The sequence below is a fragment of the Exophiala mesophila genome, assembly GCF_000836275.1.
Source record: "Exophiala mesophila strain CBS 40295 unplaced genomic scaffold supercont1.2, whole genome shotgun sequence".
Lineage (NCBI taxonomy): Eukaryota > Fungi > Ascomycota > Eurotiomycetes > Chaetothyriales > Herpotrichiellaceae > Exophiala > Exophiala mesophila.
In genome coordinates, this window is record NW_015622505.1 from 2,893,476 (window position 1) to 2,920,741 (window position 27,266).

Genomic DNA, 27,266 nt, shown 5'->3' on the forward strand with positions numbered 1-27,266 from the left:
AGTACTCGGTAGTTATGGACAAGTTATTCATCATATATTACTACAGTGCTCTGCAGTCCTGCGTGCATCCTGGACTGGTGGGGTGATGGACCAAAATGCAACATGCAATTCGACTCCAACACAAGGCAGGATATTATTGTGTGGACCTTGGCTCTCTCGATCGATGGTCCGTGACGGATTCCGGCAGGTGTTTGACCCGTTGCAAACTTATTACTGGTGACAACTATGAGCCATGATATGCCCGCACTATCAGCAGTGGTAACTGAGGAGGACGTCGTTGCCGAGGTCCTCCAGCGAGCGAGCACGTTCCCGACGTTTTCTATTTTTTGATGTCGTTCATTGCGACCTGTTATCATAAATAGCTACTTTATACTTTGTGGCCACATGATTGCCTGTTGCCTGTGGGGATCCGAGTACATGAACTGAAGTACCACCGAAACTAAAAATGCCGTGAGCCGTGCCGTGAAGTTCAATCACTGTACCTCTGGGTCCAGTGATCGCGGACTAGATCATGTGTCCCTCGTGATATTTTATGCGGTAGCCTCGAGTCAATCGAAGCCATGATCCTCCGAGATATGCATGTTCATGGTAAGTAGGCGACTATCACAGTAAACTCAAGGGGACAAACCCCCGTATGAACACCAAGAAGGTTTCTTGGCTTGCAGGGCTCCTCTATTATTAACTCGCTTTTATGCGGGGTTTACCCATGTCCTTGACGAGTTGGGATACTAGTATGAGGTCGAGGAATTCTTCGAAACTACCGTGCCGGATTGGGGTGGCCCTCATACTGTCCAAGAATGTGCCTGGCGTGAATCTCGCTAACGTCTTCGACGCTTAGCATTGCCTAAGCTCGATGAGAGACCACGACGGTCTATGTACTGCAAGATCCTCTCGGACAGAACGAGAAGCGATCATGATGAGGCAATGGTTATAAAAAGGCCATCATGCCGACATTCCTGCGCAAAGTACGTACCGTTTTCGTTAGCCAGGTAAGGATAGGTAGTATCAAACCTTCTCCAGCTAACAATGGCTATCCGCCTCATTTACCTGGCGAGTATTCTCGCAAGCCTTGTCCCCAGAACTTTTGCTCAATCATGTCCAGCTTTCACTCCTAGCATACCTGTTCTAGGACCTCTGGCGGATAGCGAAGCAATCACCGCAGCGGCTGCCAATCTGACAGCGGCCTTTGACCAATTCCTCACGAGTGGTGTGTTCCCTCTAGACGGGAATGCTTTCTCTATCGAGTTCTGGTCAGTCGCCGACAACGGGCCTCTCTTCACATATCACTGGACAGCTCCAGACCTACAGAACAACACCGAGGGGGTCACCTCGGTCGACTCAGACACGCTTTACCGCGTCGCCAGTATCACCAAGGTTTTCACCGTTTACACCTTTCTTGTCAATGCGGGGATTCAAGTGTGGAATGATCCAATCACTCAATATGTGCCTGAGCTTGCCCAAGCTGCCAACGCCACCGAGAATGCAAGCGACGTCGATGTCATCAGATGGGATCAGGTCACCATTGGTTCATTGGCATCACATCTAGCTGGTGTGTCGAGAGAAGTCTGGGGAGCCTCCCGCAGCGAGGAGCAGATGGTCGCATTCGGATTTCCCCCAACTCCCGCACTCAACGGATCTTACTACGAGGCGATTCCTGGACTATTCTTCCCTGCAGATCGACAAGGTGAGTCTAATCACGTTCTATCACACAAGACTATCTTCCAAGTTCTAATATCTTCGACATTCAGCCTTCTTCAACAACATCCTCGTCCGCCACCCAATCGTCAGCCCGAATCACGCGCCAGTGTATTCGAACCTAGCCTTCCAACTTCTCGCATATGCTCTCGAGAACATCACCTCATCTCCATTCGAAGACCTAGTATCCGAAGCCCTAGCCGAAATCTCTCTAAACTCTACCACCTACACCGTGCCTGAAAACTTCGACACTGGCATCATTCCCATCGACGCCAACACCTCTTGGTACGGAGTCGACAGCGGACCATACAAGCCTGGTGGCGCTATCTACAGCACAATCAACGATCTACGTACATTTGGCATTTCGATCCTCAACAGCAGTGTTTTGACAAAAGCACAAACCGAATGGTGGCTCAAACCCACGACGTTCGTCCCCGACACATACACCATCATCGGCGCACCATGGGAGATTGTTCCTTACCCGCCCACATCCCGCTTTCCCACTAGACTCTACACCAAGAGTGGAGGTGTCGGACTGTATAGTTCACGATGGGGACTCGTGCCAGACTATAACGTCGGATTCACGATTTTAGGTGCTGGCGTCGCTAGCAGCGTCGCCGTTGTTGTCATCAGTGATCTGGTGACCGAGATTTTCATTCCTGCCGTGCAAGCTGCAGCGGCAGAACAAGCCGCCACTCTGATGGCTGGCACCTACAGCGATCCATCGGGGGCTTTACAGGCAACTGTGATCCTTGACACCAACAATTCCACCAACGGCTCGGTATTGACTCTCGACAGCTTGGTGTACAATGGCACAGACCTTCTCGGCCTCGTAGGTCTTTATCTCGGTGTCAACACCAGTCAGGTCATCGTCACCGCCAATCTATACCCGACTGGTCTGGTGGCTCAAGGAGCCGGTCCTAATGGAACTGACCTGGCGAGTTGGCGTGTGAGTTTCGCTTATGCACTGGTAGACTCGACGTCCGATCCGGTATCTCAACTGTTGGCTTCATTCGCGGGTCCGTTTTCCCAACAGTGTGGCGGATGGGGGAATGTAGATGGACTGACTTATGGTCCTACGGCGTTGGATGAGGTTCTGTTCAGTGTTGACCCTGATACCGGTGAGGCTCTGGGATTTGAGGTTCGCTTCCTCCAGTCGGGTCTGCTCGGTAAAGCCGTGGATGCCGATAATGCGAAGGCGAGGAGGGCGAAGCGAAGTGAGATGGTCCTCATTGATGAGTCTCTGGTCATGACGAAGGTTTGTAGGTCTCATCGCATGCTTAAAAACGGTATGGATTTGGCTACGGAGATCGAGCTCTCGCTTAATCTATGAGACCATGTCACCCTTGCATTTCAAATATTGATTGTAAAAACAGTCGTACAAGTTTTATGTTGAAGTTCGTTGATCTTTTTGTTCTCAGTCATTTCTCATTCGTCGTTGGTCATTACCAGTCGGTAAGTCAGACCTGTTTTCAACCCCTTATCCTCCAAACATTGTCTATATTCGAAACGGACTGTTCAAGTCAAACTGGTACCCACAAGACAACTGAGGTACCTGGGAATATTTCTGTTGAAGTAACCAGCGTGTGTTTTGCAGGATCTGGGATGACGTTCATTAGCAGAATGTCAAACCTCCTAGATGTCAGTGAGGTAGGTCAGCTTACCTGAATATAACTGACATTCCAGTTAACATCTCGTTTCATGGTTTCAAGAAAAGCCCAAGACATGGCTCCTGCGAGTGACAATAATCAGCATTTCAACCCCAAATCCAATCCAATGTAAAACCATGCACAGGTCCAGAAAAGTAGCATACCAACATGTCTCCCATTAATAAAAGTATCAGCACTCGTCTGTTCATCACGACATCCAGAAAACATAAAGACGGATTTTCCCTCGCGTGACCAATCTTGTTGGAAATCATCGACCTCTTGTAACCCTTCGCCGGCCTGTTCGTCGTTCCATTGATGTTTGAGACCGCGGAAGAAGGAGGTAGCGCCAGCAAGAAGACGTTGGGCGTCACCTGGTTGAGCGCGAATTTCGCCATGTATGAGATGGTTGGCCTATAATGGGAAGAGATTGAAGGAAGAGGTGGTTAGTCATTGAGGAGAAGGAGCACCAGCTTGCGATTTCAGAGGCGGAAATTGAGAAGTGAAATTGAGAAATAGTGGTTAATCGAAAGGGAACGAACAAGCCAATATACCCTGGAAAACTCACCTCGCGGATTAAATTCGCTCCCATTCGCAAGTTGTCGAGTAAATTCAGGTTACCCTCTTCATCGGTGCGATACACGAAGGGAAGTTCAACGGCAGATCCACTGTTGAAAACGACGAGAGACAAAGAGATGATTAGCATAACTTTCACCCTTCCCCTCCCCTTTCTCCCCTCTGCAAACACCAAAAAAAACCCAATCCGAATGATCCCTACTACTCACCTATGACAACAATCAAACAGAATCACCAACGTACACGCTGGGGCCAGTGCCGAAACCAGATGCCGATGCAAAGTACCACTATCTATCATCCCCATGGACTCAAAGTCAACAGGAACAATAGTATCATCGAACCCAGTTTCACGCTGCCCCGGTACCTGGCCACCGTGACCGGAATAATGTAAGAATAACATACAACCGGGTTCTGAGACTAGCCAATCCATGGCAGCGAGGATGTTGTGGCCTGATGGGTAATAAGGAGAGGTGGGGGCGGTTTGAGGTGAATCGGTCATGGTGACCATGCTGAGTGGGTGGCGTGGGTAGTTTCGTGAGGCGAGGAATTCAGTCATGTTCATCACGTCGTCGATGCAGCCTTGGAGTTGGTGTTTGGAGCCCAGGTAATTGATGCCGATGAGGAGACATTTGCGGCGGTTGGACATGATAATTGGCTTGTTGGATTGAGTGTTGTGGGTGGTGGGTCGCGAGTGATCTTGACTTGGACCTTGATATACGGAATAGTCTTGCTGACAGTGGAAGGTTGCTGCTGTGTGAGTGGGATGTTTGATCGCTTAGATGCTAGGTAAGCTGGGTAGGTAGGTAGATACCCGACAACGAGGAACCTAGCTAGCCTAACCTGACTGGATTGAGTGACAATAGTCGTTGAGACACCTCTTGATAGACCTCCCTACTAAAGACGACAAAACGACAAAGAAAGGGTCAAATCTACCGACACAGAGCAATGACAAGCAATCACTAAAAAAAGACCTACCCATAGAAACGGATAGCTCAGTTTAGGCTTCAACTCCAGCTTTGAGACCGAAAGCCTGAGCTTAATCGTTGGTCCAACTACTCGTAATTCGAGAGCCGAAGATCCGAGCAAATTTCCACGTCAGCTGCAAGAAATCAACCAGAAATCAACCAGACTATTCCTGAATTTGATTCTGGTAACTGGATGATCTGTAAAAGAGGATGAACTAATTGCCCAAGCTATGATTATGTGAGAGATTGTCGTCGCCTAATACATACGGAGTTACTCCCATGCAAGAAATATGGGCCAATGAAGAGAGATGGATTCTTGAGCGGTGTACTTAGTGGAGGAGGATCAACGTGGTCATGGAATTCCAAGATCAAGTATACAGTGTAGTACAGTAGAAATGAATACGATTGAGTCATCCAGCTCAGAACTTCCATTCATCACATTCACACGAAATGCGTTTACAAGTATGTCAACGAGTACTCCTTACTTGATGAACATGTAGACAAGCTTTTCCGTCACAAGAGAAGCCCGAGGGCCCCATGACTCAAGCGTCTGACACGAAGCCATTCCGAATAGATCCGTTGGTGGATCCAAAAATAAATATTGGCAGGTCAAGCAAGGCATCGAAGTCCGTGGTGACATGTTCGACGCGGTGTCAGCAACGCGGCCTCGTAAACACATCGACTCCTCATACTGGCTCTAGAGTCACACGCACAGTCTCACTGTCAACAACAGTCAATACAGGGTCAAGCTTTTCTGGCCATTTTTTAAAGATCCTCGAACATATCCGAACCTGCCTGGGAAATGCCCTTCTACCGACAGATATATTCATTATCCAACCGTCAGATCCATAGTTCCCGGACTGTCTGACAAACAGTGGGGGACTGACGAAGCTCGAACCATGCCCTATCACACACAATCCCTGCCTTGATGTGCCAAAATAACCTGTACTCCATCCAGCCAATAGCCATGCCCTCCTGGGGAAAGACCGGGCTTGTCGTAATCTCGTCAAGACATCAAAGTATTGCAAACAAACTGCGGTATCCTCGTTTAATAATCACTGAACCACTCGCAAATGCAGTTGGATCCCATTTGCTGAATCTCCTCTGGCGACCGTTTCGTTTTACCATACGATGTAGATGTCGCTGCGGCGGGACTGTATTCGCTCTCGTCGATGCAGATGGTGGGCACCGTTGGAATGGGCAAGATTTGCCAGTTATTGAGAACCTGCATCTGTTGGCAGTACGGTTGAATATTGCTGTGTGGTTTCCGCTTCTCCACCATCTTGACCAACTTGGGGAAATATCCCGAGGAGCCGATTTGAGTTGCTTGACGCTTGACCTTGCCATTGGTGTAGGATTTGGTTGGAATGCTCGGAGAAGGTGTGCTTTTGGAAGGGTCCATCACGGTGGATGACTCGGTCAGTGACACTGTTGCGTCTGACGTGCTGTAGCTCTTTGTATAATAAGGATTACTCGGCGTCGTGATGGTCGAAGTATCGCTCGAGGTGGTGGCACTGGCGCCGCTCAAATCGTCGATATCCTGGTTGAGAAAGATCCAAAATTCGCTAATGGTCGAATTCCAGAAACAATACCATGGTTGGTCGCCGATTTTCAACCAGGTGGAGTCATCCCACGTCTGACGCTCAGTCAACTGCTGGGCAGGTATCGAGCGTTTCTTTTCATTAGGGGGTGAAAGAGCATCTGCGGGCACTTGAACAAGAGTTAGTGGGGTCGTAGACAGCTAGCCAACACACTTACAGATACTGAGTTTGTCAAAGAGAACGCTGAAGAATAGTGCGACACCAAGTTCGTCATCTTCTTTGTCTTTGTAAGGAGCGAGGGTAAAGGCGGAGCCATTGAAATCGGCTGGTTGAGGGCCATATTTGAATAATTGGGGACGAATTGAATAGTCGTCAAAAACAACAGAGACGGGAGGCCCGCCGTTGGGGGCCTCGAAAACATTAATGCCGAGTTTGGCAACATCCAAGCAACCCCATGTGTTGGTATAGAGGGGATCCACAATACATGTATCGATTTCTGCGGATTGATTTAGAGGCAAGGTAAAATGGCCGGTGGGACAGGACCCCGTGGATCCATCTGTTGACGCCGGATCGGCGTCCAGCCATACGGTGGTGGTGGTGGTACTTGATCTGTCGATTTGCATTAGTTGTGAAGGCAGATATGATGTGTGTCAGGGCTTACCCAAGAGCGTGTTCCGCGCCTTTTCTGTTGCCCACAACTCCGCCGATGACACCGCCCACCAAGGCGGCAACGATGACACTTGCTACTACGGTGACAAAGGTCCAAAAGGGAAGGCCGAAAATCTTGCGGTTGGTCCGTCTCCTTTTCATGCCCTCTTTTCGCGCAAGCTCTTCATCAGTGGTGGACGGAGTGATGGGGGTCGATTCGATATTGGAGGTCGAGGAAATATCGGTGGTGGGTGGAGGCGTCAAGGATTCAGTCGAAGATGGTACCGCACCTCCTCTGTCTATCCGATCCAAATCACTTTTGGCGATAACATTGTCGGCGTAACGACTATAGGGAGGAAGTTGCTCGACATGGCCATCTGTGCCCACAATATCCCCAACATCGTTCCCTGATGATTGCGAGGCGGATGCAGCAGAAGAACCAAGGACAGGGAATCCCAAGGGGGTGGATAATTGAGCATCATCCTCCTCTTCAGGAACAGTGTTCTGGTACATGCCATAAGGATGTTCTGGACCCCCTTGTGGCACAAAAGGAGAATCGACAGGTCGAATGGTGGAATCACTGATGATGCTGGATGCTCGAGTGACCTGACTATACATGCCATATGGGTGACTGGGAGCAGTAGGTCCGTTGTATGGGCTTGGGGCTCGGGGTATTGAGAAGTGAGACGACGTGCTCAGAGTTCGGTGGGTGTCGGCGTGGGAGGATATCGAGACAATTCTTTGAGGAATAGAGGAGGCCTCAGGTAACGAGGTACGATTCAATGGCGATGAGTTTGCCACAGTTGAAGAGAGCCCAGTAGGCGAGTCACTGGTTACTGCTCCATCTGGGGAGTCTCGTATCACCGAGAGGCTTTCTGGGCGAGAGGTGATGGACTGAGAGCGTGAGAGGGAGTTAAGGGAGTCGGAAGTGTCGACGGCATAGTCATCACTGAAGACGTTTGGGTTTGATGAATTATTGGAACCCCGTATTGATAATGGTCTGCCGTCGGGGGTGAAGGAGTCGATGGAACCCGGTCGTCGCGCCATTGGGGCAGCGCCACCCCTTCTGGCGGCGGACAGCCTTAGAGGAAATGATGTTGATGAACGAGGAGTGGAGGATGTGGAAGTCGAGAAGAGGAATTGAGAGGAGAGTGGGCAGAGAGCGTGAGAGGCTGGGATGGGGTTGTGGCAAAGGGACCGGGTGGTAGGGTGTCGAGAATGATGAAAGTCTCTGTACAGGTGTGAGTGAGCAACAGTGTATGGTGGTGAGTTGGATAGGTGATGGAGGAATGAGATGGATGGATGGACAGACGAGTGGTTCTCCCAGCAGCAAATGAGGCAGTGCTGTAGTGGCAGTGGCCGTGGCAGCGCCTGTGCCAGTCCAAGTGGGACGAGGAAATGCGGTGGTGGATGGTTGGTGCGAACCTCAGTACTGGAGGTGCAAAAGCGAGCGCAGGTTGAAAAAGGTGGACGAGACTCAAGTCGGGCAGAGCCACTCCCTCCTTCACTTAGTCCTCAGTCCCAGGGCTCTCCTCTCAGGTCTTTGTCGATGACCAGCAATCGGGACTAACTTCTCGTTCGAGAGCTGAAGGATGGGTGCTAAGAATCAAGGGTGGGTGGTAAAGATGGGAACCGACGAGTAAGGGATGGAATGGGAAGAAATAAGGTCGGAGCTACACAAGTGGTGGATTTTCTGAGTGGTCCGAGGGCCCGAACAAGGCGCTGAGCCAGTCGTTCGGCAGATGCCAATGGGGGTTGATCTGGCAGTCCGTCGCTGGTAGTTCGCCGCCCGTGGTTTGTGACTAGGTAGGTATGGTTGCGAGAGACACCCAAGAGACACCAAGAGAGGCACAACAGCAGCCCCAAATCATGCTGGGCCCTGTCCCCTCATCCAGTCAGTCCAGTTAGGATTGGGGGGGCCCAAGCCGCCCAGGGATGATGTCGAAATCGCCAATCCACCTATCTGCTAGGCGTCCCTTTCCCCTCCAGAAGCCTATATGCAGTTACCAGCGGTAGTAGGCGGGTCAACTGGGCTAAACGAGCCTAAAGTTAGGGAATTTAAAGTTCATCTCTCGACCACGGTTGTGGGATCTTTTCATTTCAACCATTCATTTGATTATTTGAGTTTGGGGTTTGTCTCCCTTTTGACGTTTGTTTTCCCTGTTGCTACCTCTTTTCCACACTAAACTCTCTTGGTGAGCGTGTCAGTAATCACTGGCCAGCAGTCACTCAACCAGGAGACGATTTTCATCTGTCGTTTGTGGCGGGCGGTTTACAAGGGCCAGGATCTGGAGTGGGCCTTGGCATGCATGCTGATCATTACTGTTCCAGGCGGTTGGCCTTTGGAAGTTGAAGCTGGGCAACTGACGACATTGTGGACTCACAGACACAACTTTCTCCTCATTCCGATGGTACCATTTTTATTAATTGTGAGTATCGTACAACCGTGACCGGATGATTCATTATTCTTACACGTGACCTCACTGAGGCTAGAGCGGAGCACAGAAGTAAACCGCGTAACGACGGGCTTTGACCTCGACTTCTTGTTCGACAATACCTGAGGTGTCTAGTGCAAAAGTTCCACTGGTGCCTAGAATTCAAATACGGCAAGAACCGAGCGAGCACCTTTGCAGTGTCGCTGGGCAAGCGAGGCTGTTTATGGTACCTCGTTACTCAAATCATCTCAACCTCGACTTGACAGATCACTCGCTGCATCTTCCCAATGCCCTAATGAACTTCACATGTACCTACCATCTTACAGCTCGTCAGCTACAGTAGACCAAAACTCTTGGCCTTGATGCATCAAAGCATGATTTGACTTTTGGTTTCAATACGACCTGCACCTGGTGGAACATCAAGGCCAGTTGCAGTTGACACCGTGCACCATCCGCAATCATTACCTGCAATGTCAGAATGGCGGCAGCAGCTCAGGTTCAAGCATTGCTCCGTTTCTTAACCAAAGATGCCAAGCTTCCTCTGCAAGATGCCATGTCAAAGATCCATCCTCTCCGCAAGTTAGACCTCAGTACGCCAGAGGCCATCTCCAAGGCAGATGCGGACAGCTTGAAGCCCATCTTCTCTGACGAAAAGGTCCTCAAACAAGTGATCAATGCCGCCAAGCGTGTGTCCAACCCAAAGAAACGTCAGGCTTCAGAGTCCTCTTCTCCTGCCTCCAAGAGGGCTAGGGCAGGTCCTGACGCGGACAATGATGAGACTCTTCTTGCCCTTCCGACCACCGACTTATCAGTAGAAGACCTGCAAGACTTGATTGTGGAAACCAACCGTGCTCCGCTGTTCCTTGCATTCACGATCTCTGTTCTTGCATATACCCACCCGGAACAACCCCTATCCAGTCGATGGAGTATGGCCCAAGCCGTCGTCAGTGCCGGAGCTCAAAGCAAAGCAAAGTATCTCGGACTAACAACAGGCCCCACAGCTGAAGAAGATGGCTGGGCGATGGGTCAGCCAAAGATCAAGATCATGGGTCGAGAAGTTGCCGTCATGAGAAGACAAGTAGTTAGTCCTGATGGGGACACAGCTACTCCAGTCGAAGCTTTCTGGGGTTTGGACCTTGATGCACTACGAAAGTCCAATGGTCCTCTCATACCAGCCCAGTCAGACAAAGGAGGGAGTGCTGGCCCTCCTATCTATAAGCCTGCAGCTCCACGATCCTACCTATTGAGGTCGATGGTCTTGATCGACGGTGCGGTCAAGGACGATGCAGGCAAGAAACCAACTGGCAAGAAAGAAAAGGAAAAGCACCCCACGGCGGCCAAGAAACGCGAGCATTCGGCAGCTGTGATGCTCAAAGCCATCGACTCGGTCTGTCAAAGTTGGGCATCTTCACTGACAAAGGAGGAACTCGACGCCAGAGCTCAATCCTGGTATATGCGTGTTCGACCTGAAGTTGAACAAGGTCAGGCCGGATGGGGTCAGAGGGGACAGGTTAAGTTACAAGATATTCTGCGCTTGCGCAAGGTTTGAACCACGGCTTTGAAGCAAGCCTGTCATCACAGCTGGCTCGATTAAATGTCAATGATTTGGTCATTGCATGCCCCAAGCTAATTATGCAGCAACCTGCTTAACAATACATGCCACCATCATCTGTGGTCAGTGTTAACGTCAACCTGACGCCTCTTCAGATAACCAATCAGATTTCCCAATGTGCAAACATGTCACTTCTCCTTTTTGGGACCGACATCACCTAGTTGGGGTCAAGCATCAGAATCAGTATTGGTCTCACGGGATCTCGAAGTCACTCGAGAGGACGGGAACAGAGACTCACCCTTCCAGAAATTCTTATTGACCTTGTTATCATCCTCACTCAGCTGATTGGCCGACCTCTCAGTCCTATTCTCCATTTCCTCATTATGTTTCCGAACGTCTGGATCTGTTTTCTCTGCAGCAGATACGGGACGATGAATGCGTGGAGATCCACCTTGTGAGGTGGACTCGCTACTATTACCGCCGCCACTGCCACTCTCCTTCTTGGTCGTCGAAGACGACGAGGAAGATGAAGAAGAGCCAGATTTCTGATTCGTGCCTTTGCTCGCAGGCGACTCAGGCCCAGGGTGTTCGAGGTGCGACATGGGATTCTTGAGATCTCTTCCTTGTTCCTGGCCAGACTGCTCGTTGCCGTACGATTGGTGGGCGAAACGGGTTTGGATTGAACAGACCGGATGACTGAGTCGAGAGCGACATTGTACTAAAGACGCATGACGATGCGCTGTAAAGGCAGGCGACGCCGTCCGTAGTGTGGATAGGCGGAGAGACTGCATTTTCGGAGTGGGTCGATGGGTCAAGATGGGATTTGGAAGACAGGAATCAGATATCCAGGTTGAGGATCTGAAGGGCAGATAAAAGTATCTTGGTGTCGAAGTTATTCACCAGATATAAATCAAGTTCGGGTGAAGGGGAATAAACAACAATATACTTTTTGATGATAATGAAGAAGAAGATGATGTTGAAGTTGAAGTTGATGGAGGTATGGAAGATAAAATTACATTCAATGATTTAAATTGAGCATGAAGATTATTCCTGCTCATTTGTACCTACATACCTAGAGAGCAAGCTCAAGATCTTTTCTTTCTACGGTACATATGTCACCATGTCCAGTCATTCCCTCTTTGATCTGACTTGACGTGATGTGATGTGAATGCGGGCAACGAACACTATGATATCATCATAGGTTCATAGGTCCACCCCCCACCCCAACGAGGGATCATCATTACAGCCCTGTTTTTCTTGGACGGATTCCATCTCCGGGCCATCGAATCATAATAGGTAGGTTGTAAATACGATAGGACTTGGTAAACAGCGTCTAGATTTCATTGTTGGAATTGTTTGGATTGGAATATCTCATCTTAGAGGTTATCTATCTACTGGGCATTTCCACCACCCACTCAATCACTTCAACATCTTAGAGGTCAAGGTATCTTAAGTCGTGAACTCATGCCTCTCGTGGGACATTCAGGACCCTCAACTATATCACTTGTCCAACCCAACACAGAAATATACACATATGCATCAACCTGGGAGATGTCGCGGCTTGCTATGAAAAAACGAAAATGACATGAAATCACATTCCCACCCCTCCAGCTACCTCTTGCGAGTATGTTTGCGTTCAGTCTGATGCCCTGTTTCATCCAAAGAACCGTAAAAACGCCCACAGTCCTGCACTGCTGAGAAGAGGAATGGTCAGGTTGTCGTCCCATCCCCAGATGTCTATCAGCTCGGAAAGACTGGCGACTAGCCCGGTGCAGACGCTCATGACTGCCAAGGCTGGGTTGCCCACCAATACTCCCTGGTCCGGTCCCCAACCGAGGAGTTCCTTGACCTGCGAGGGTAGAGACAGTCTGTTCTGATACATGAATCCGTTGGCAGGATCATCTGGGAATGGTCCTGTTCTAGGCGCCAACCAACCCCAGAAATATAGAGCGACGAGTGCACCCGTGGCGAATGCGGCAAGAGAACCTGCAAGGGATTTGCCTCTTCGTAGGCGGATAGTATAACGGCCGTAGAGACGACCAAAGGTGCTGGCGGCGGTATCACACCAAGAGAGAAGGAGGATAGACATGACACCGATATCTTTGGGGTAGAATTGGAGGGCGATCACAGCACCGACCAGATACCAGATCACACCATTATACCCATCAACTTCGGTCTCACGCATAAAAGCCCCCAAGACGCGGATGTAGAACCTGTTGAAGCGGTCGGAATGGTGTCTGAGAAGATCTGTCGGGGCAATGATGGCAAGAGCACCTAACAGCCATGGGGTGATGGCGGTGGTCTGCAATCCTGATGTATAAAAGCGTAGGGTGAAAAAGCCGATGGAGACATGGAGGGCTTTGCGGGGGATTTCGTGTTTATGAATAAAGGTGCGATAATGACGGTGCAAGGGGATCAAGCCGAGCGGTGAGGGTGAACGGGAGAACTCGCGCCATGATTTTTTGACTCGATCGTAGGGAGATAGATGGCCGTTGGATTGGGACGGTAGGATGGACCCGTTGGTTAGTGGTTCGGATTTGGCAACTGGGGTCTTGGTGGTGAGGCCGCTCATGCGCCTTCGCTTGCCGGTGGTACCATTCAACTGTGTGGCTTGTGTCAAGATAGGACTTCTCGACCGGGCTCGGGCTCTCTTGTCAATACTCGAATCTGACCCGGAGCCATCTTTCTCTTCATGAATTGGTTCTGGATGAGGAGATTTCTGTCTTTGAGATTTGGCGGCAGATCTCGTGACCGGAGCGAAATAAGAATCTTGTAGGTCGGAGGCTTCGGATGGGGTTGGAGATGGAGAAATGACCCTGGGCGTGGCAGGGATAGGGTAAGGATATGACATCGAGCAGGTGAAGAGGCGAAGGTGAGGATAGGATGGTGTTGGTCGAGGTGGTCGAGGTGGAGGTGGTGGTAAAGAAAGAGTTTATCTGATCAAGTTCATGTGCCGGGGAAGGCGCATGTGCATAAGATGCCAACTATCGGTGTGCCTTCCTTCCGCGTGTGTGCGTGTGCGACTTCCTTGTGGGCTAGAACCCGCGACGGCAGTCGCGACCGCGTCGCTGAAGGTGATGAGGGAGGAGTTTGTGTTGGCCCTCACAGAAGACTCAAAGACATAGCCATCATTGTGGATAACGAAAAAGAGAAGATGGAATTATCGAATGATGTCGACGAACCTGCAGGATTACGAGACTTTGGTAGTTGACATGGTGGCACAGGCGGATGTGGAGGCAGCAGCAGAAGCAGCAGCAGAAGCAGAGAAAAAAAGTAGTGGTTCACACGTGTCAAAACTAGCAAATGATACGAAGGCAGGAGAATATTGGCGAGCAGGTGAGGGTCCAAGATCCAAGGGGCGTTAAAAGGACGATAATCCTCGGGTGGCTCGGGTAGTAACAGTGGATGCAACGGACGCCTATCAGGGCAGATTAGGCGCCAATGCACGCCCGGGCCTCGGGCTTCACCACTGGTTATCAGCTTAAAGCCGAGGCCACCTGCGAGTCACAGATCACATGTTCCTGCCACATTCCTTCCAGTCGCGTCAATATCTATGCGTTGACACGTGTTCTGGCACGTGATATTTAATGCTTCAGACAAAGCATTCTAAACCATCCTTCCATCTCTTCATACCACAACCTCTCAGTGACGAATTACTGGCCTCGCTTCGCCGCCTTGGCCCCTTGTTCATCATGGGCAATTACTTCAATCTCAACCTTCATCTCAGTCGTTCCGCCTAGGCCTGCGACCCCTATAGCTGTCCAGATTGGTTTGTGGTTGGGCATCCATTTTGCAAAATTACGAATCATTGCACCTGCTGCTTCCATACCAAGAGGGACGTGAAATGAGCTGACTTTATACACCTGAGACCATCCTTGGCCTCCAGCATCCCGAAGATTTATGTCCACGTTTTTGAATGCTTGGTCGATTTGTTCGTCAAGGTCTTGGTAGAATTCTCCTGTCTCCGGGTCCCATCCACCTAGATACCGTCAGTTCTAAGGGACAGTCAGGTTACTCATAGATCACATCTTACCTTGCCCAGAGCACTCAATCCGATCGCCTACTCTGACCGCTTGATTATACCCGAAATTCTTCATTCTCTCCTCCCCCTCCCCCTTGTAGGAGTAATACTGAAGGTGAGACATTATCACAGCACGTGGGAAGTCGATGTCCTTAAATTCAACCAAATTGCAAGGGAGCAGAGAGCCATAACCATTCCGAAGCAGCACGAGAGTCTTTATTAAGAAATGAAAGCATACTTACTTGGCGAGATGAGGCACCCTGTTTGAAGACTCAGAACCAATGGGAGGACTAGAAGGCCGATAGAGACATCGGTAAAAAGGTTTCCACCAGCAACAAGGAGCCCAGACCTTTAAAAACTTTCATAGCCTTGTTACAAGGCTTGGAACTATGATTTCGACGAATCTCGTTCATTCCACACATTAGAATGCTGACGAGACAGATGGAGACACAAAGACGAAGCAAGGAAGTTAATTGTTAACTTGCTCCTCCGTATTACATGGAAACGGCGGAGCATTTCCCCCAATGCTGCTCCGACCCGAAAACGGACTAGTGTTCGGCATCATTACCACAAACACATTTCTCCACTCAATTTTATCATTCTTCGTATTCCCACGAGTCTCTCCATCTTGATTTTGTCGTCTAACTGCGCCTTGGGGCTACAGCAACACATACACACCGTCCACAATGGCACCAGACAGGGGCAAAATTGCTCCCAAGCCCTCCTCTTCTCGCGCCTGGGATTCCCTCACCCCTCCCCTCTCCCAATGGGTCCTCGATGCCACGTCAGCCATGAATTTCTCAAGAATGACCCCAGTTCAAGCCTCAACCATCCCGCTTTTCATGGGCCATAAAGATGTTGTCGTTGAGGCCGTCACAGGAAGTGGGAAAACCCTTGCATTTCTCCTACCCATTATTGAGAGATTACTGCGCTTGGATGAACCCATCAAGAAGCACCATGTTGGTGCCATTATTATTTCCCCGACCAGAGAACTCGCTACTCAAATCTATAACGTCCTTCTTTCGATCCTGGACTTTCATCCTCCTTCGGCCGCTGCCGTGAGATCTCATAAAGATTCCACCAACACCGACTCGGACCAGCCGACAGAGTCATTCCCATCCTCCACATTGAAAGTCGTTCCTCAACTCCTCTTGGGTGGCTCGACAACTCCTGCCCAAGATCTCAGTACCTTTCTCAAGACATCCCCCAACATACTCGTCTCGACTCCTGGTAGACTTCTTGAAATCTTGTCCTCGCCTTTCGTCCACTGTCCCCAGTCATCTTTCGAAGTTCTTGTCCTCGACGAAGCCGACCGACTACTCGACCTGGGCTTTAAAGATGATCTGACCAAGATCCTCAATCACCTTCCCAAACAGCGCCGCACTGGACTCTTCAGCGCCAGTGTTAGTGAAGCCGTTGATCAAATCATTCGTGTCGGCCTTCGAAACCCTGTCAGAGTCGCTGTCAAGGTCAAAGGCGCCAACGGCGTCGAAGATAAGCGCACCCCTGCGAGTCTCAAAATGACATATATCGTCACCCCTGCCTCACGTAAGCTGCCAGCACTGGCAAAGCTACTTCGAGAACTCAGTCCTACTCCCTTACGAACGATTGTATACCTTTCCACGTGCGCCGCGGTCGATTATTTCCAAGCTTTGCTCCCAGCCATCCTGCCCTCTGACACAGTCTTGGTTCCTTTGCACGGTAAACATCCAGCTACTGTCCGTCAGAAGAATTTCATTCGCTTCACCAATACCACGACATCGGCTGTGCTGCTCACCACTGACGTGGCAGCCAGAGGACTTGATATTCCTGCTGTGGATCTGGTCGTCCAAATCGATCCTCCCTCTGATCCCAAAGCTTTCTTGCATCGATGTGGACGTGCTGGCCGAGCAGGCCGCAAAGGCCTGAGTGTGGTATTCTTGCTTCCTGGAAGTGAAGAGGACTATGTCTCTTTTCTCAATGTGCGGCAAACTCCAATCGAATTGCTCACCACCCCTGATTTGTCCATCTCTCCTGAGGAGGCTTTGACTACTGAGAGCGTTTTTCAGAAACTTGTGTTGAAAGACCGGGCGCTTTATGACAAAGCTCAAAAGGCATTTGTGAGTTGGGTCAGGAGTTATTCCAAGCATCAGGCATCATCGATCTTTCGCTTGGCTGAGATAGACTGGAATGATCAGGCATGTGCTTGGGGTTTATTGAGGATGCCTAAGATGCCGGAATTGAAGAATTGGGACCGAAACACCTACACAGCACCTCAGGTCGACTGGGATAATTACGCCTACAAAGACAAGCAGCACGAGAAACAACGCCGCCTGGACTTGTCGAAACGAGACGAAGAAGGCACAGAATTGCCCCGCAAACCTCACAGGAAACGTGAAAGCACGATCGCATGGTCTGAGAAGCTTGAACACAAGGCACATAGAGAAGTCAAACGATCCAAACGGGAAGCGAAGAGAGATTTCGAGAGAAAGTCCAAGATGACTGACGCAGAGAGGGACCAAGAGGCTCAGACAGCTGAAATGGTGCGGCAAATTCGACGACAACAACTCCTCGCCAAAAGTGACAGGGAAGATGTTTTTGAAGGATTTGGCTGAAGAAAACCAGTGCCCAACGCCTTTTCCAACTTCATTTTGACCTGGGTGAAACAGGGTCCGGGCCACCTTTAGTCCTTCCGGGCCAGACATGGGTCAGCCTCCCTTGTCAATCCAGAGCGTCGGTAAAGTGGTTCATACCAGAGCTGGGATCTTCCCTGGCACGCATGGAAGGCAGGCAGGCCATCTGTTCCACGTGCTGAAGCATCATGATCACGATGAGTGTGAATCTGGGATCAAATCCCTGAGGATCTTCTGATAGGGGGCCCCAACCTTGTTGGGCAGACATTGGGTTGGCACGGTTGGCACGTCTATCAAACCTACAGAACAACCTGCTGCATGGTTAGGCGAGTCCGCACTTGATATGCAACGTGGCTCGAGAAAATGTTTTCCACCAGAGACTTTTCGCCCTCTTCCCGTCCCCAGCTATAATGCTCTCCTTCAACGTCTTAAAAACCATTTTCCGACCCGCGGCTCTATGCGCTTCTTGATGTATGACGTACTGTACACATGGCGATCGTCTTCTTCCCGCAGCTAGCTTCGACTACTTTGCTTAAGCGACGACGCCGTCGGCCTTGAGCTTCTGCACGTCTTCACCTGACCATCCCAGAACCTCGGTCAGGACCTCATCGGTATGCTGACCCAAGGTGGGAGGGGCGGAACGGATTCCAATCACACTCTCCGAGTACTTGACAGGCGGACTAACGACCTCGATCTTGCCACAGCTGTCATGTTCGATTTCCTGCACCATCCCCCGTGCTCTGACATGTTCATGGTCCAAGGTGTCCTTGACGTCGTTGATGGCCGCGTAGGGCAGGCCGCTCCCCTCGAGAATAGCGAGCCACTCTTTGGTGGTCTTGGTCTTTGTGATTTCTTCGATCAAGGCTTCCAAGACGTCGCGGTTCTTCACCCTCACGTCGTTGGTGATGAAGCGAGGGTCGGTTTTCCATTCCGGCTTGCCCACTTTGTCGCAGATGATTCCATATAAGCGGTCATTACCACCGCCCAGCATAATATCTCCATCTTTGGTAGCAAAGCCCTTGTAAGGCACAATGCTGGGGTGTGCAGTGCCCCATCTGCCACCGTCGCGCTGGCCTGAGATGAGCACCGAGCTGGCGATGTTTGCCAGTGTCGCGACTTGACAATCAGCCAGCGCTGCATCGATATGTTGGCCCTGTCCTGTCCGCTGTCGTGCCAGCAGTGATGCCATGATGGCATTACACGTGTACAAGCCCGTGGTCAGATCAGTAACAGCAACACCCACCTTCACTGGTGTCCCATCTCGGGTTCCAGTAATGTGCATCAATCCCATTTCCGCTTCGACCATGACATCGTACCCGGCTCGTGACGAGTACGGACCTGTCTGACCGTAGCCTGTAATTGAGGCGTAAATCAGGCTGCACAAGGCAGGGCGGAATGGTCAGAATCATAGCGAGGATACTCAAGGCGAGGGCTTTTATCATAGACATACCGAGGATTAATCTTCCGTAGACTCTCATAATCCAGACCATACTTCTTCAACGAACCTGCATGGCGAACAAATGTCAGATTTCTAGAACTCATCTTTACTTGTGGCCACCACACACTTACCAGGAATGTAATTTTCAACCAGAACATCCGATGTTTTGGCTAGCTCCTGGAGGATCTTAACGCCTTCACGGTGCTGGAAGGACAGAGCCAGAGATTTCTTGTTTCGATTCACCTGCACAAGGGAGGAATCAGTCGAGCTGATACAACATAACATCGCAACTTGAATCGAGTTCTCCAGTGTAGGTAACTTACACCAATGAAATAAGCACTCTCTCCAGCTTGACCGCCCTTGACCACAGCTGCAATGGCAAGAATCAGTACAGATCATGCATTTCTAAAATAGCGGTCCCACACACCGTCATCCTTGTACTTTGCAAACGGAGGACCCCATGCCCTGGTATCATCGCCACGAGTTGGGTGTTCGATCTTGATGACTTCGGCTCTGGGGGGAAGGACAGGTCAGTATGAAAATAAGGCAGCAAGGGGGTAAAGCAAGACACATACCCAAGATCGCCCAGAATCTGAGTGCAATAAGGCTATAAACCTCCCAGTTAGTCGTATGTAGGAAGAATAGCTACTTAGTTTCTGCGGTTCGCATAGAGACTTGTATCTCACGGACTTACCCCAGCCAATACCCGCGTCATGTCCAGTACTCGAATCCCCTCAAGTGGTGCCACTTTGCCTGCTGCTGATGCTGATGACTCCGTGGACGCAGCAGAGGCCAGGTATCTCCATCCCAGCGATCTCGAGCACCTCAAGCGCGCTGCGCAGGATATTTGATGTGCTGATGTTGTGCTCAGAGCCCCGGTGCGGAGAAGCACGCTAGATGCTCTGCTTGGAGCCATAGCCATTGGAATCCAGCTGTGGCCTATATAGATATATGATCTATCTCGCCGTGTGAGTGAGTTCCCAGCCTATTATCGCAATAATGAATGGGATGCTGTGAGGAGTTGATATGAAATACAAAGCATGTAAACTGGAGGTCAATTCGGTATTTGTCTGGGGATGAACTACGCGGAGGTTCCCCGGCGAATTCGTCAAATAGTTGGAGAAAGTCAATTCCCGAAAAGAGGTTAAGTAGGTAATGCGTGGCAATGGTAAAGATGGAACTTCATTGGAGAATGAGAATGGATGCAATGTTGCGGTACTCAAGGGCGGATCCGTTCTTGGATGGCTAATGAGACGGACCGAGGTTTCTTGACTTTTATACATCTCCACCCTATCGAACTCCATAATAAGCTATCAGGCGGTGACGCTCTAGTCACATGGTATAATATGGGGTATACCGTAGGTACCTAGGTACCTAGGTATGTAGTGTATTCGAGACATTGAGTGTTTCATGTACATAGGTTGGAGCTTGGGACATTCTCAGATCCCAGTGAACAAATTGTTAAGAGAATCGTAACCTGGGCGGACCCATCATCATGATTTAATATCTTTCCTGACTCTGATCACATAAGAGTCCTCATACACATCTTTAGCTAGACGTACACACACACACCCTGACTGACCCCAAAAAAGGACGACAAGCATAGTAGTATACACAAACGTACAAATAGCCACTCCACGGGATGGTGTCTCAACGAGACCAAATCCAATCCTATTCCAACAGCGATAGCGACAGTCAGTTGCAAACCAAAAAAAATCAAAAAACAAGAATCGGCCGGGAACAAAGCCCGCGAGGTATCTTGAACCAAATAAGCCTCCCAAACAAAATAACAACTGACTGAATCCAACGCTCCAGACGAGTCTTTTCGTTCTCGCCTGTTGAGTGCGCGTTGGACCAAACAATAACCCAAAGAAAAAATGAAAACGAAAAAATGACAGTCAAAGTCCGAAAACCCATGGGGGGGGGCCTTTCGCCCCCTTCCTTTCGTCCTTCTAGTGCGCCCATTCGAAATTTTGTCCCTCGTCTCTTTCCTAGCTCTATATTTCCCCAGGAAATCTTGTAGCTTGCGCCGCTTCCGTGTGATCTTTGTTGTAAAATAAGTGTGATGCTCTCCAGTGTCAAGTCAAGTCCTTAATCGAGTTGATTTCGCTGATTCTTCCTGTCGGGATCCCGTGCTCCCAAACCTTGATCTCCCTTGTTTTGGGGTGGATTCAAGACCCAAGTCGAGTCAAAACGCCGAAATGATGCAACGAGTGAAAGCAAGAAAACCAAAAAAACAATAGTAAATCCGTCATTTTCCTTTCCTTCTTCTCCTCATTCCTTGCGGTCGAAATCAAATTCATGCTTGCGCGGGGTCGTGAGGTCCAGGTCATCCATCAAGGTGAGGCTGTCGGTCTGTAGTACAGAGGTTTCTTCTGGCGGTTCAACCGCGCTGTGGAGCAGAGGCTCGCAGGTATTGGGTTCTTCTGGCGCCGAAGGTCGATCCCGGCGACCTTCGGTGTCTTCCATCCAGTAACTTTCCAGAGCTCCAATGGCACAAACGATTCCGCCGGCCCACCAGCCGAGTCCGTTGTATCCGAGTTTCAGTCCTGCTGAGTGGATCAAGCCAGTTACGACGGGGCCCAACGACCTAGCCAGGCAGGCGGTCGACGCTGCCACTCCGTTGATCGTTCCCAGAACGGACTTGGACGGTGCGGCGTTGGCCAGGAGGATTGCGTTGGACGGAAATGCAATCACTTGAAATGTGATCTTGGTCATCAACGTCAAGTAGATCCCGCCTGTCTGAAGCCTTTCGGGCAACAGTACTAGGTATGGTACGATGAAGTACAGTGCTGGCCAGATGGTCATCACGGACCGGAATGCCCGGAGAGAGCCGAGTTTCCGGGCAAGATATGGGAATAGGCACAGCTGTGCGAACATCGAGTAGGATGCTTGCACCGCCATCATAAAGCCGATCGATTGCGTCGACTTGCCGAAACCTCCAAGGAACTTGAACGGTAGTACCGTCTGCTCTGATTGCTCTCTGGTCATTCGGTCTTCACTTAGTAAAATCGGCATCAAGGCGTCGAATGAAACGCTGTGGCTGTGGGGTTTGTTAGGACATGTCCTACCTGAACCAATAGAGACCAGTACTTACTATGCAAGAATGGCGTAGCCGACAATGATCAAGACGACATGACGGTTGAATGTCTTGACTACGCCATGGGTCTGTTTTTCTCTCAGGATCTCCAGGTCTGGTTGCAACGTGACGGTCGTGGTCGACTCGAGTCTGGGAGATCCTTCGGTGCTGCGATAGCCTGGAGGAGGATCATCATCTTCTGCAATTGCATCTTGATCGTTGATGTAATCATAACTGTTGCTGGTTTTTGTTGAGCGGGAGGGAAAGATCTTATTGATCAAGACCTGGCCGAACTCACGACCCCAATCTTTGTCGCCCCGCTTTTCCGCATGGGTCTCTTCCAGAAACAGGACGCCATTGATGATGCCGAAGATCAAGATAATGACACAGACCAGGTTGGGCAGCAGAAACGGGTATGTGTCGAACAGCCCGCCTCGAGGGAATACCCTAGGATACGACTCGCAGGGTTGGGCCAAGGCACCGCCCATGGCCGGACCGATAATTGAGCCTAAACCCCAAACAAAAGGCATGATTGAATATGCTCGAGGTTGGTGTTCTTTTTTGGTGACCAGTTCGGCCACGGTGGTCTGCAGCACGCCCACATTGCCGTTGAGAAGTCCACCTAGTGCCCTGGCCAAGATGGCTGCCGGTAGACTTGTCGCAAAGCCAAAAGAAAGCATACTGAGGGCGGTGCCGACCAAACCCATGACAAGGACGGGCTTTCTTCCCACACGGTCGCTGACCCGGCCCCATATGACGCCGGTGGAGAATTCGGCAAATGCAAATGCGGTGATGAGCATGCCGGCGTAAATTGATATCTGGTCTGCATTGGAGGTGATGTTGAATGTCTCAATCATACGGTATGCATATGGAAATATTGACATGAAGGCGATTGGTTCGCATATCCGACATAATGCTGTGCATTGTGCGTTAGTTGTGCGTTCGTTCCGCAAAAGCATTCCATTTTCGGGCCTGTGGTCTGCGAGATGACGTACCGAGAACGAACAACTGCCGGGCCGGAAAATGGTCTTGTGTGGTATTCGAGCCGCGGTCACGCAGAAAGAGCTTGGTGAGTAGAGGAGGCATGATTGCCCTTAGGGAGAGGGAGGGAGAAGAGGGATGTCGGTGGTGACAGCAAGAGGGGTAGAGGGTGGGTTGAAGAAGCAAAGGAACAAAAAAAAGATGATGGTGCCAGAGCACGTCCCAGGCGCAGGAAGCAAGTCTAAGTAAATAGGGCCAAGGGCAAATTCCAGGAGACAGACCGACAGGGAGCGGGTCGACGTTGATTTTGGCGGAATGATGCATCCGCCGGCCGCGTAGAATAGGCGGTGGGCTTGTTTAGGCGGACGGGAATATCAAAGGACACGGCAGCATGCCAGCATCAAACTGGTTCGAGGAGCAAAGAATGGAGAACTGGCTTTGCCAATGGCCAGACGAAGCCACTGTCACACGGCGCGAGGGAGCGCGGAAGCTCACGATAGTCAGGCAAATCTCCAACATCCGAGTGTGCTTGTCCACCGTAGCGAATTGTGGGAGACTCCATCCGATGCGCTAGATCCAGGAGCCGGGCAAGCCGCGAGACCTGCTGCGAATTACCCGATCCTCGAACAAAAAACCATAAAACAAAAGTAGTCGACCCAGTGGCGAAGGCCTACTGGTCAGCTTCTCAGGGACCAGGGACTGGGACTGGGACTGGGAATGACGAGGAATGCTGGAGACATGGACTGATTTTCTGGGACCGCTAGCGCAACTGACAACAAAATAGTCGCAGAGGCAAAATCGGCCAAGTCCAGGGGGGGGGTAACGTGGTGCGTGACTTGGGGCTCGGGGAAGATGGACAAAGATGAAACATTGGCTTGGACGGGACAGAGGGGCAAGTGGGCGAGCACGGTTGCAGGGTCAGGACTCCAGGACGGTGAGCCAACGGCCGGGCGGATGTTGGAAAGGATAAAACCGCCTTTTGAGGATCCAAGACTTTGCAGTCATCATCATGTGGGTTACTGAATCCGGGCGATACCTCAGGCCGTAAGATAGTGGAGCGGGAGGTAGAGCGCACTAGCCAGAGCCATATCACTTTTACTGGAAGACTACGCTGGACCCGCTGGGACCATGGGGGGAACGGGGCAGGAATCTCAGCCTCTCCCATCATGGCTATGCTATGGGATAACACTGGAAGGGCACCCAAGACGGGTGGATTCACATTTTTTTTCAAGGCTGCCATGCGACGACAGGGGTACGTAGAGGACGCATTACTCGTACACAGTCCCCGAGCCTCTCGACCCTCGAGGCCGGCTCTGATACTGTGGATCCTTGATTTCTCTAAACTGAGCTGGCTGCGCATGCGCCAGTCTGTCCCCAGAGTCAGATGCTGCGCTTTCTGGAAAGTGGAAACACGGCACACAACAGCCTGGATGCTGGCTAGCTAAAGAAAAAAGCAAGAGGGACTTTATCCTTTTACCAGGATGTTGGCCCAACGTCGGAATCCTTCTCTAGCGAGGACGACAGACGAAGGCAGGGTAGCAGCCAGAAACCGAGCGATGAGGGCCTTGTTGTCCTGGGTTTGTAGAATAGTGACATATTTTCAGCCCAAGAATAGAAAGGTCAGCTGGTTTGAGGAAAAGTCCGTGCTTCGTTCAGGTCATAAATTGGTCAGATCAATACTCCGTACGTACTGTACTGTCGTAGTTGACTACCCTTGACTCGGTAAAAGTACTGTCGTCTCGCGTGCAGAGTGGACAACTCAGATGCTCAATGGCTCATGACCATCACCACGATTCCACGACAGGGCGAAGTCGGTGAATGAGGACAAGCCTGGGTCCAGGGAACCGTGACAGTGGTTCCTCTGGACCCCCAGGCTCATGCAATGGATGGTTTTAGGGTAGTGGACTTTCTGTGAGAACTCGGAGCATGGAATTCGTGTGCCACGACCCATGGCACCAAGTTCAAGTCTAACGGGAGCTCGCGCGATTCGTCGAATAGCAAGGACTCGCCCCTGACCAACGACATAGCGCCAAACCTAGGGATTGAACCCTGGCTTCCCGAACACCGGGGAGTTGTGGGAGCCTGCTTACCGAAGCGTCTGCTGGTCTTTAGTTCAAAGTCTATTTGGCTCCGTACTCTCAAATGATGCGGTGGTGGGGTTGCTTCTCAGAGCTAGAGCAGACCCAGAAGCTTCTGCCTTTCCACCCTAGCCTAGCGCCTTTGGAGACGCAGAAAGATGGGTGGATGGCTTGCATTGGGCCCAGATACGCCAGGCAACTTGAAGGGCAGAAGCAATCCAATCGATTCAGGTCGCGCAGCAATCGAGCGTGATTTTGACTGGGTGGTACGCACACCGAGGCAAGACGGGCCTTTGCAATCACACGTCCTCCGCTCACCAGACACAAATTGGCATTACCTGCTCACCTGCTGACCGTGGCTTGGAGGGACGATCGACTCTCACCGTCTCCAAGATTTGGTAGCGATCTTCGTCACCCCGTGATGAGGTGGTTCCAGCGGCTGCTCAGACAACTGACTCACAGCGAGCGGTGAAGATGGCGGTCATGCCCGACCGGTTGCAAAAACAAATTGGGGGAGGGCATTGATGGATGCCCGTTGCCTGGTGTCGTTGTGCGCATGAAAAAAACTACCTCTGGTGACTCTGACCCTGAAGCACATTGGCAGACCAGATGCAGCTCTGATGATCATGGCAATCATAAAGAGGGCACAGAGCATACCGGCTGGCAACCGATTGGGAGACGGGACTTTTGTTGAAACCCAAGTACGCACATTCTTTGTTTAGGCCACAGTTCTGGAGCCGAGCGCGACTGGGCATACGCATAGTCATTGCTGCTTATGCCTTGGAAATAACTTGTGTTGAGTTCGCTACCGTTAAAATATAACTCCGCAGGGTCATCAAGCTGCGGCAGTGAAGCAGTGAAGTGGGTATCGAGCACTAATGCTGCACCACCAACATCGGGTTCGCCCCTGATTCATTTCCAGAACACTGTGCGTGGGCAGTAAAAGTACCATCAACTCGGCTGGGTAGAACCCCCGCTAGTCATCTGGGGCTAAGTACAAACCACATACCCGTGTTACAGAGTGTGCCGCTGATGTCAATGTCGAATCTCCTGTGGTCCTTCACCCGTGACCCGCAGTCTCGACGGGGAGGCAATCCGCCCGAACAGGTCCACTCAGGCCCAAACCTTGGAAAATTACTTTACGGAGTATTGTTCGGTTGCCTTTTCGTGGAGGATAAAAAGGTACCTAATGGGTCCCTGTCAAGCCTAGGATTGGTGGGAGATATCCCCTACTTCGAAGGTCGTGAGCAATCAAGGCACTTCGTATTCGTAGCATACGCCTGGAATTATTGATGGCCATGCAGGGGATGCATGAATGCAGACACTCACATGCGCAGTATGTACCTACACATATGATGGCCATCCTGTTTTTCTGATTAGATCCAGGTGGCATGGCATACACATCGTGACCTTGCGTTTCTGGGGCTGAATGCTTGGTTTGACACTTGTTGACCAAACATTTTAACCTCGCCATTACTATTACTGGACAATACCACCCTGCAGGTTAATGCGATGACTCTCTCGATCCGGTCATGTCGGTGCCGGTCAAGACGTGATGCGCCAGATGTCGAGGAAGTGTCAGTTCAATACTAGCGCGTGTCGTGGTTGGCGAGACCTGCGTCTACGAGCCTTGCATTCCTTGGTGATCCTCTCGACAGATGCCAGGCAAACCCTACGTATCTTTGACAAGGGCGTTCAACAGCCGATGAGATGCATTAACGACCCCAGCTTGGGCATGACTCGTCCAGCCTGCAGTGGTTCAGTCAATCTGTTCCAAAGAGGGAATTTTCCTTGTTTTCAACCCAGGGTTTCATGGGCCATCTACGAGGCGCCGAGGAGAAGATGCTGACCAAGACTCGGTACTGAAATTGTTGCCATTTCCGTCTCTGTCTAGCCGTCCCCAGTTGTTAATTAATTACTTTTATTGATGAGCTGTTGATCTGTCAAACCAAAGCCTAGCGTAGCACCTAAGAACAAGCTACCGATCCGAACACCGCCT

At 50.7% G+C, this 27,266-nt stretch overlaps 10 protein-coding genes across 11 annotated transcripts; 3 read left to right on the forward strand and 7 right to left on the reverse strand.

Annotated features, from left to right (window-relative positions):
- The first annotated feature begins 727 nt into the window (after positions 1 to 727).
- Positions 728 to 3,042, forward strand: PV10_02839 (uncharacterized protein). The gene is made up of 2 exons (XM_016367213.1): positions 728 to 1,684; positions 1,749 to 3,042. The coding sequence occupies exons 1-2, from the start codon at positions 1,027 to 1,029 to the stop codon at positions 3,026 to 3,028; spliced, it is 1,938 nt and encodes a 645-aa protein (XP_016226731.1). The 5' UTR covers positions 728 to 1,026; the 3' UTR covers positions 3,029 to 3,042.
- On the reverse strand, positions 2,959 to 4,885 carry PV10_02840. 2 transcript variants are annotated; one of them, XM_016367214.1, is made up of 5 exons: positions 4,127 to 4,885; positions 3,910 to 4,009; positions 3,509 to 3,755; positions 3,360 to 3,427; positions 2,959 to 3,295 (listed from the first exon to the last, which is right to left on the reverse strand). In XM_016367214.1, exons 1-5 carry the CDS (start codon positions 4,561 to 4,563, stop codon positions 3,194 to 3,196), a joined length of 954 nt encoding a protein of 317 aa, XP_016226732.1. In that variant the 5' UTR covers positions 4,564 to 4,885; the 3' UTR covers positions 2,959 to 3,193. The 2 variants fall into 2 exon arrangements, with proteins under 2 accessions (XP_016226732.1, XP_016226733.1); XM_016367215.1 differs by having other exon boundaries at positions 3,509 to 4,009.
- A 378-nt stretch (positions 4,886 to 5,263) lies between these two features.
- PV10_02841 (uncharacterized protein) lies at positions 5,264 to 8,699 on the reverse strand. The gene is made up of 3 exons (XM_016367216.1): positions 7,085 to 8,699; positions 6,641 to 7,032; positions 5,264 to 6,592 (listed from the first exon to the last, which is right to left on the reverse strand). Exons 1-3 carry the CDS (start codon positions 8,116 to 8,118, stop codon positions 5,931 to 5,933), a joined length of 2,088 nt encoding a protein of 695 aa, XP_016226734.1. The 5' UTR covers positions 8,119 to 8,699; the 3' UTR covers positions 5,264 to 5,930.
- A 976-nt stretch (positions 8,700 to 9,675) lies between these two features.
- On the forward strand, positions 9,676 to 11,582 carry PV10_02842 (uncharacterized protein). The gene has a single exon (XM_016367217.1). It carries the CDS (start codon positions 9,985 to 9,987, stop codon positions 11,053 to 11,055), a length of 1,071 nt encoding a protein of 356 aa, XP_016226735.1. The 5' UTR covers positions 9,676 to 9,984; the 3' UTR covers positions 11,056 to 11,582.
- PV10_02843 (uncharacterized protein) lies at positions 11,247 to 11,660 on the reverse strand (the record flags this gene model as incomplete). The annotated part of the gene is made up of 2 exons (XM_016367218.1): positions 11,247 to 11,275; positions 11,357 to 11,660. 2 exons carry the CDS (start codon positions 11,658 to 11,660, stop codon positions 11,247 to 11,249), a joined length of 333 nt encoding a protein of 110 aa, XP_016226736.1.
- A 736-nt stretch (positions 11,661 to 12,396) lies between these two features.
- PV10_02844 (uncharacterized protein) lies at positions 12,397 to 14,345 on the reverse strand. The gene has a single exon (XM_016367219.1). It carries the CDS (start codon positions 13,907 to 13,909, stop codon positions 12,713 to 12,715), a length of 1,197 nt encoding a protein of 398 aa, XP_016226737.1. The 5' UTR covers positions 13,910 to 14,345; the 3' UTR covers positions 12,397 to 12,712.
- A 366-nt stretch (positions 14,346 to 14,711) lies between these two features.
- Positions 14,712 to 15,203, reverse strand: PV10_02845 (uncharacterized protein; the record flags this gene model as incomplete). The annotated part of the gene is made up of 2 exons (XM_016367220.1): positions 14,712 to 15,037; positions 15,092 to 15,203. 2 exons carry the CDS (start codon positions 15,201 to 15,203, stop codon positions 14,712 to 14,714), a joined length of 438 nt encoding a protein of 145 aa, XP_016226738.1.
- A 503-nt stretch (positions 15,204 to 15,706) lies between these two features.
- Positions 15,707 to 19,177, forward strand: PV10_02846 (uncharacterized protein). The gene has a single exon (XM_016367221.1). The coding sequence runs from the start codon at positions 15,766 to 15,768 to the stop codon at positions 17,671 to 17,673; it is 1,908 nt and encodes a 635-aa protein (XP_016226739.1). The 5' UTR covers positions 15,707 to 15,765; the 3' UTR covers positions 17,674 to 19,177.
- Positions 18,017 to 20,037, reverse strand: PV10_02847 (uncharacterized protein). Its single transcript, XM_016367222.1, has 7 exons — positions 19,824 to 20,037; positions 19,705 to 19,736; positions 19,557 to 19,642; positions 19,453 to 19,499; positions 19,261 to 19,372; positions 19,142 to 19,196; positions 18,017 to 19,067 (listed from the first exon to the last, which is right to left on the reverse strand). Exons 1-7 carry the CDS (start codon positions 19,842 to 19,844, stop codon positions 18,224 to 18,226), a joined length of 1,197 nt encoding a protein of 398 aa, XP_016226740.1. The 5' UTR covers positions 19,845 to 20,037; the 3' UTR covers positions 18,017 to 18,223.
- Positions 20,038 to 20,616: 579 nt separating this feature from the next.
- On the reverse strand, positions 20,617 to 23,294 carry PV10_02848 (uncharacterized protein; the record flags this gene model as incomplete). Its single annotated transcript, XM_016367223.1, has 3 exons — positions 20,617 to 22,172; positions 22,227 to 23,124; positions 23,204 to 23,294. 3 exons carry the CDS (start codon positions 23,292 to 23,294, stop codon positions 21,404 to 21,406), a joined length of 1,758 nt encoding a protein of 585 aa, XP_016226741.1. The 3' UTR covers positions 20,617 to 21,403.
- Positions 23,295 to 27,266: the final 3,972 nt, after the last annotated feature.

Bases quoted from the DNA above. Each gene is read 5' to 3' on its own strand.
- PV10_02839 (XM_016367213.1), top strand. From the start codon at position 1,027: ATGGCTATCCGCCTCATTTACCTGGCGAGTATTCTCGCAAGCCTTGTC. The intron at 1,685-1,748 runs GTGAGTCTAATC...TTCGACATTCAG, and splicing joins CTTCCCTGCAGATCGACAAG to CCTTCTTCAACAACATCCTC.
- PV10_02840 (XM_016367214.1), bottom strand. From the start codon at position 4,563: ATGTCCAACCGCCGCAAATGTCTCCTCATCGGCATCAATTACCTGGGC. The intron at 3,428-3,508 runs GTATGCTACTTT...TGTCACTCGCAG, and splicing joins TATTAATGGGAGACATGTTG to GAGCCATGTCTTGGGCTTTT. The intron at 3,296-3,359 runs GTAAGCTGACCT...ACGTCATCCCAG, and splicing joins GGAATGTCAGTTATATTCAG to ATCCTGCAAAACACACGCTG.
- PV10_02841 (XM_016367216.1), bottom strand. From the start codon at position 8,118: ATGGCGCGACGACCGGGTTCCATCGACTCCTTCACCCCCGACGGCAGA. The intron at 7,033-7,084 runs GTAAGCCCTGAC...GCAAATCGACAG, and splicing joins GGCGCGGAACACGCTCTTGG to ATCAAGTACCACCACCACCA. The intron at 6,593-6,640 runs GTAAGTGTGTTG...CTCTTGTTCAAG, and splicing joins CTTTGACAAACTCAGTATCT to TGCCCGCAGATGCTCTTTCA.
- PV10_02842 (XM_016367217.1), top strand. From the start codon at position 9,985: ATGGCGGCAGCAGCTCAGGTTCAAGCATTGCTCCGTTTCTTAACCAAA.
- PV10_02844 (XM_016367219.1), bottom strand. From the start codon at position 13,909: ATGTCATATCCTTACCCTATCCCTGCCACGCCCAGGGTCATTTCTCCA.
- PV10_02846 (XM_016367221.1), top strand. From the start codon at position 15,766: ATGGCACCAGACAGGGGCAAAATTGCTCCCAAGCCCTCCTCTTCTCGC.
- PV10_02847 (XM_016367222.1), bottom strand. From the start codon at position 19,844: ATGACGCGGGTATTGGCTGGG. The intron at 19,500-19,556 runs GTGTGTGGGACC...TTGCCATTGCAG, and splicing joins TGCAAAGTACAAGGATGACG to CTGTGGTCAAGGGCGGTCAA. The intron at 19,197-19,260 runs GTAAGTGTGTGG...TTCGCCATGCAG, and splicing joins GGTTGAAAATTACATTCCTG to GTTCGTTGAAGAAGTATGGT.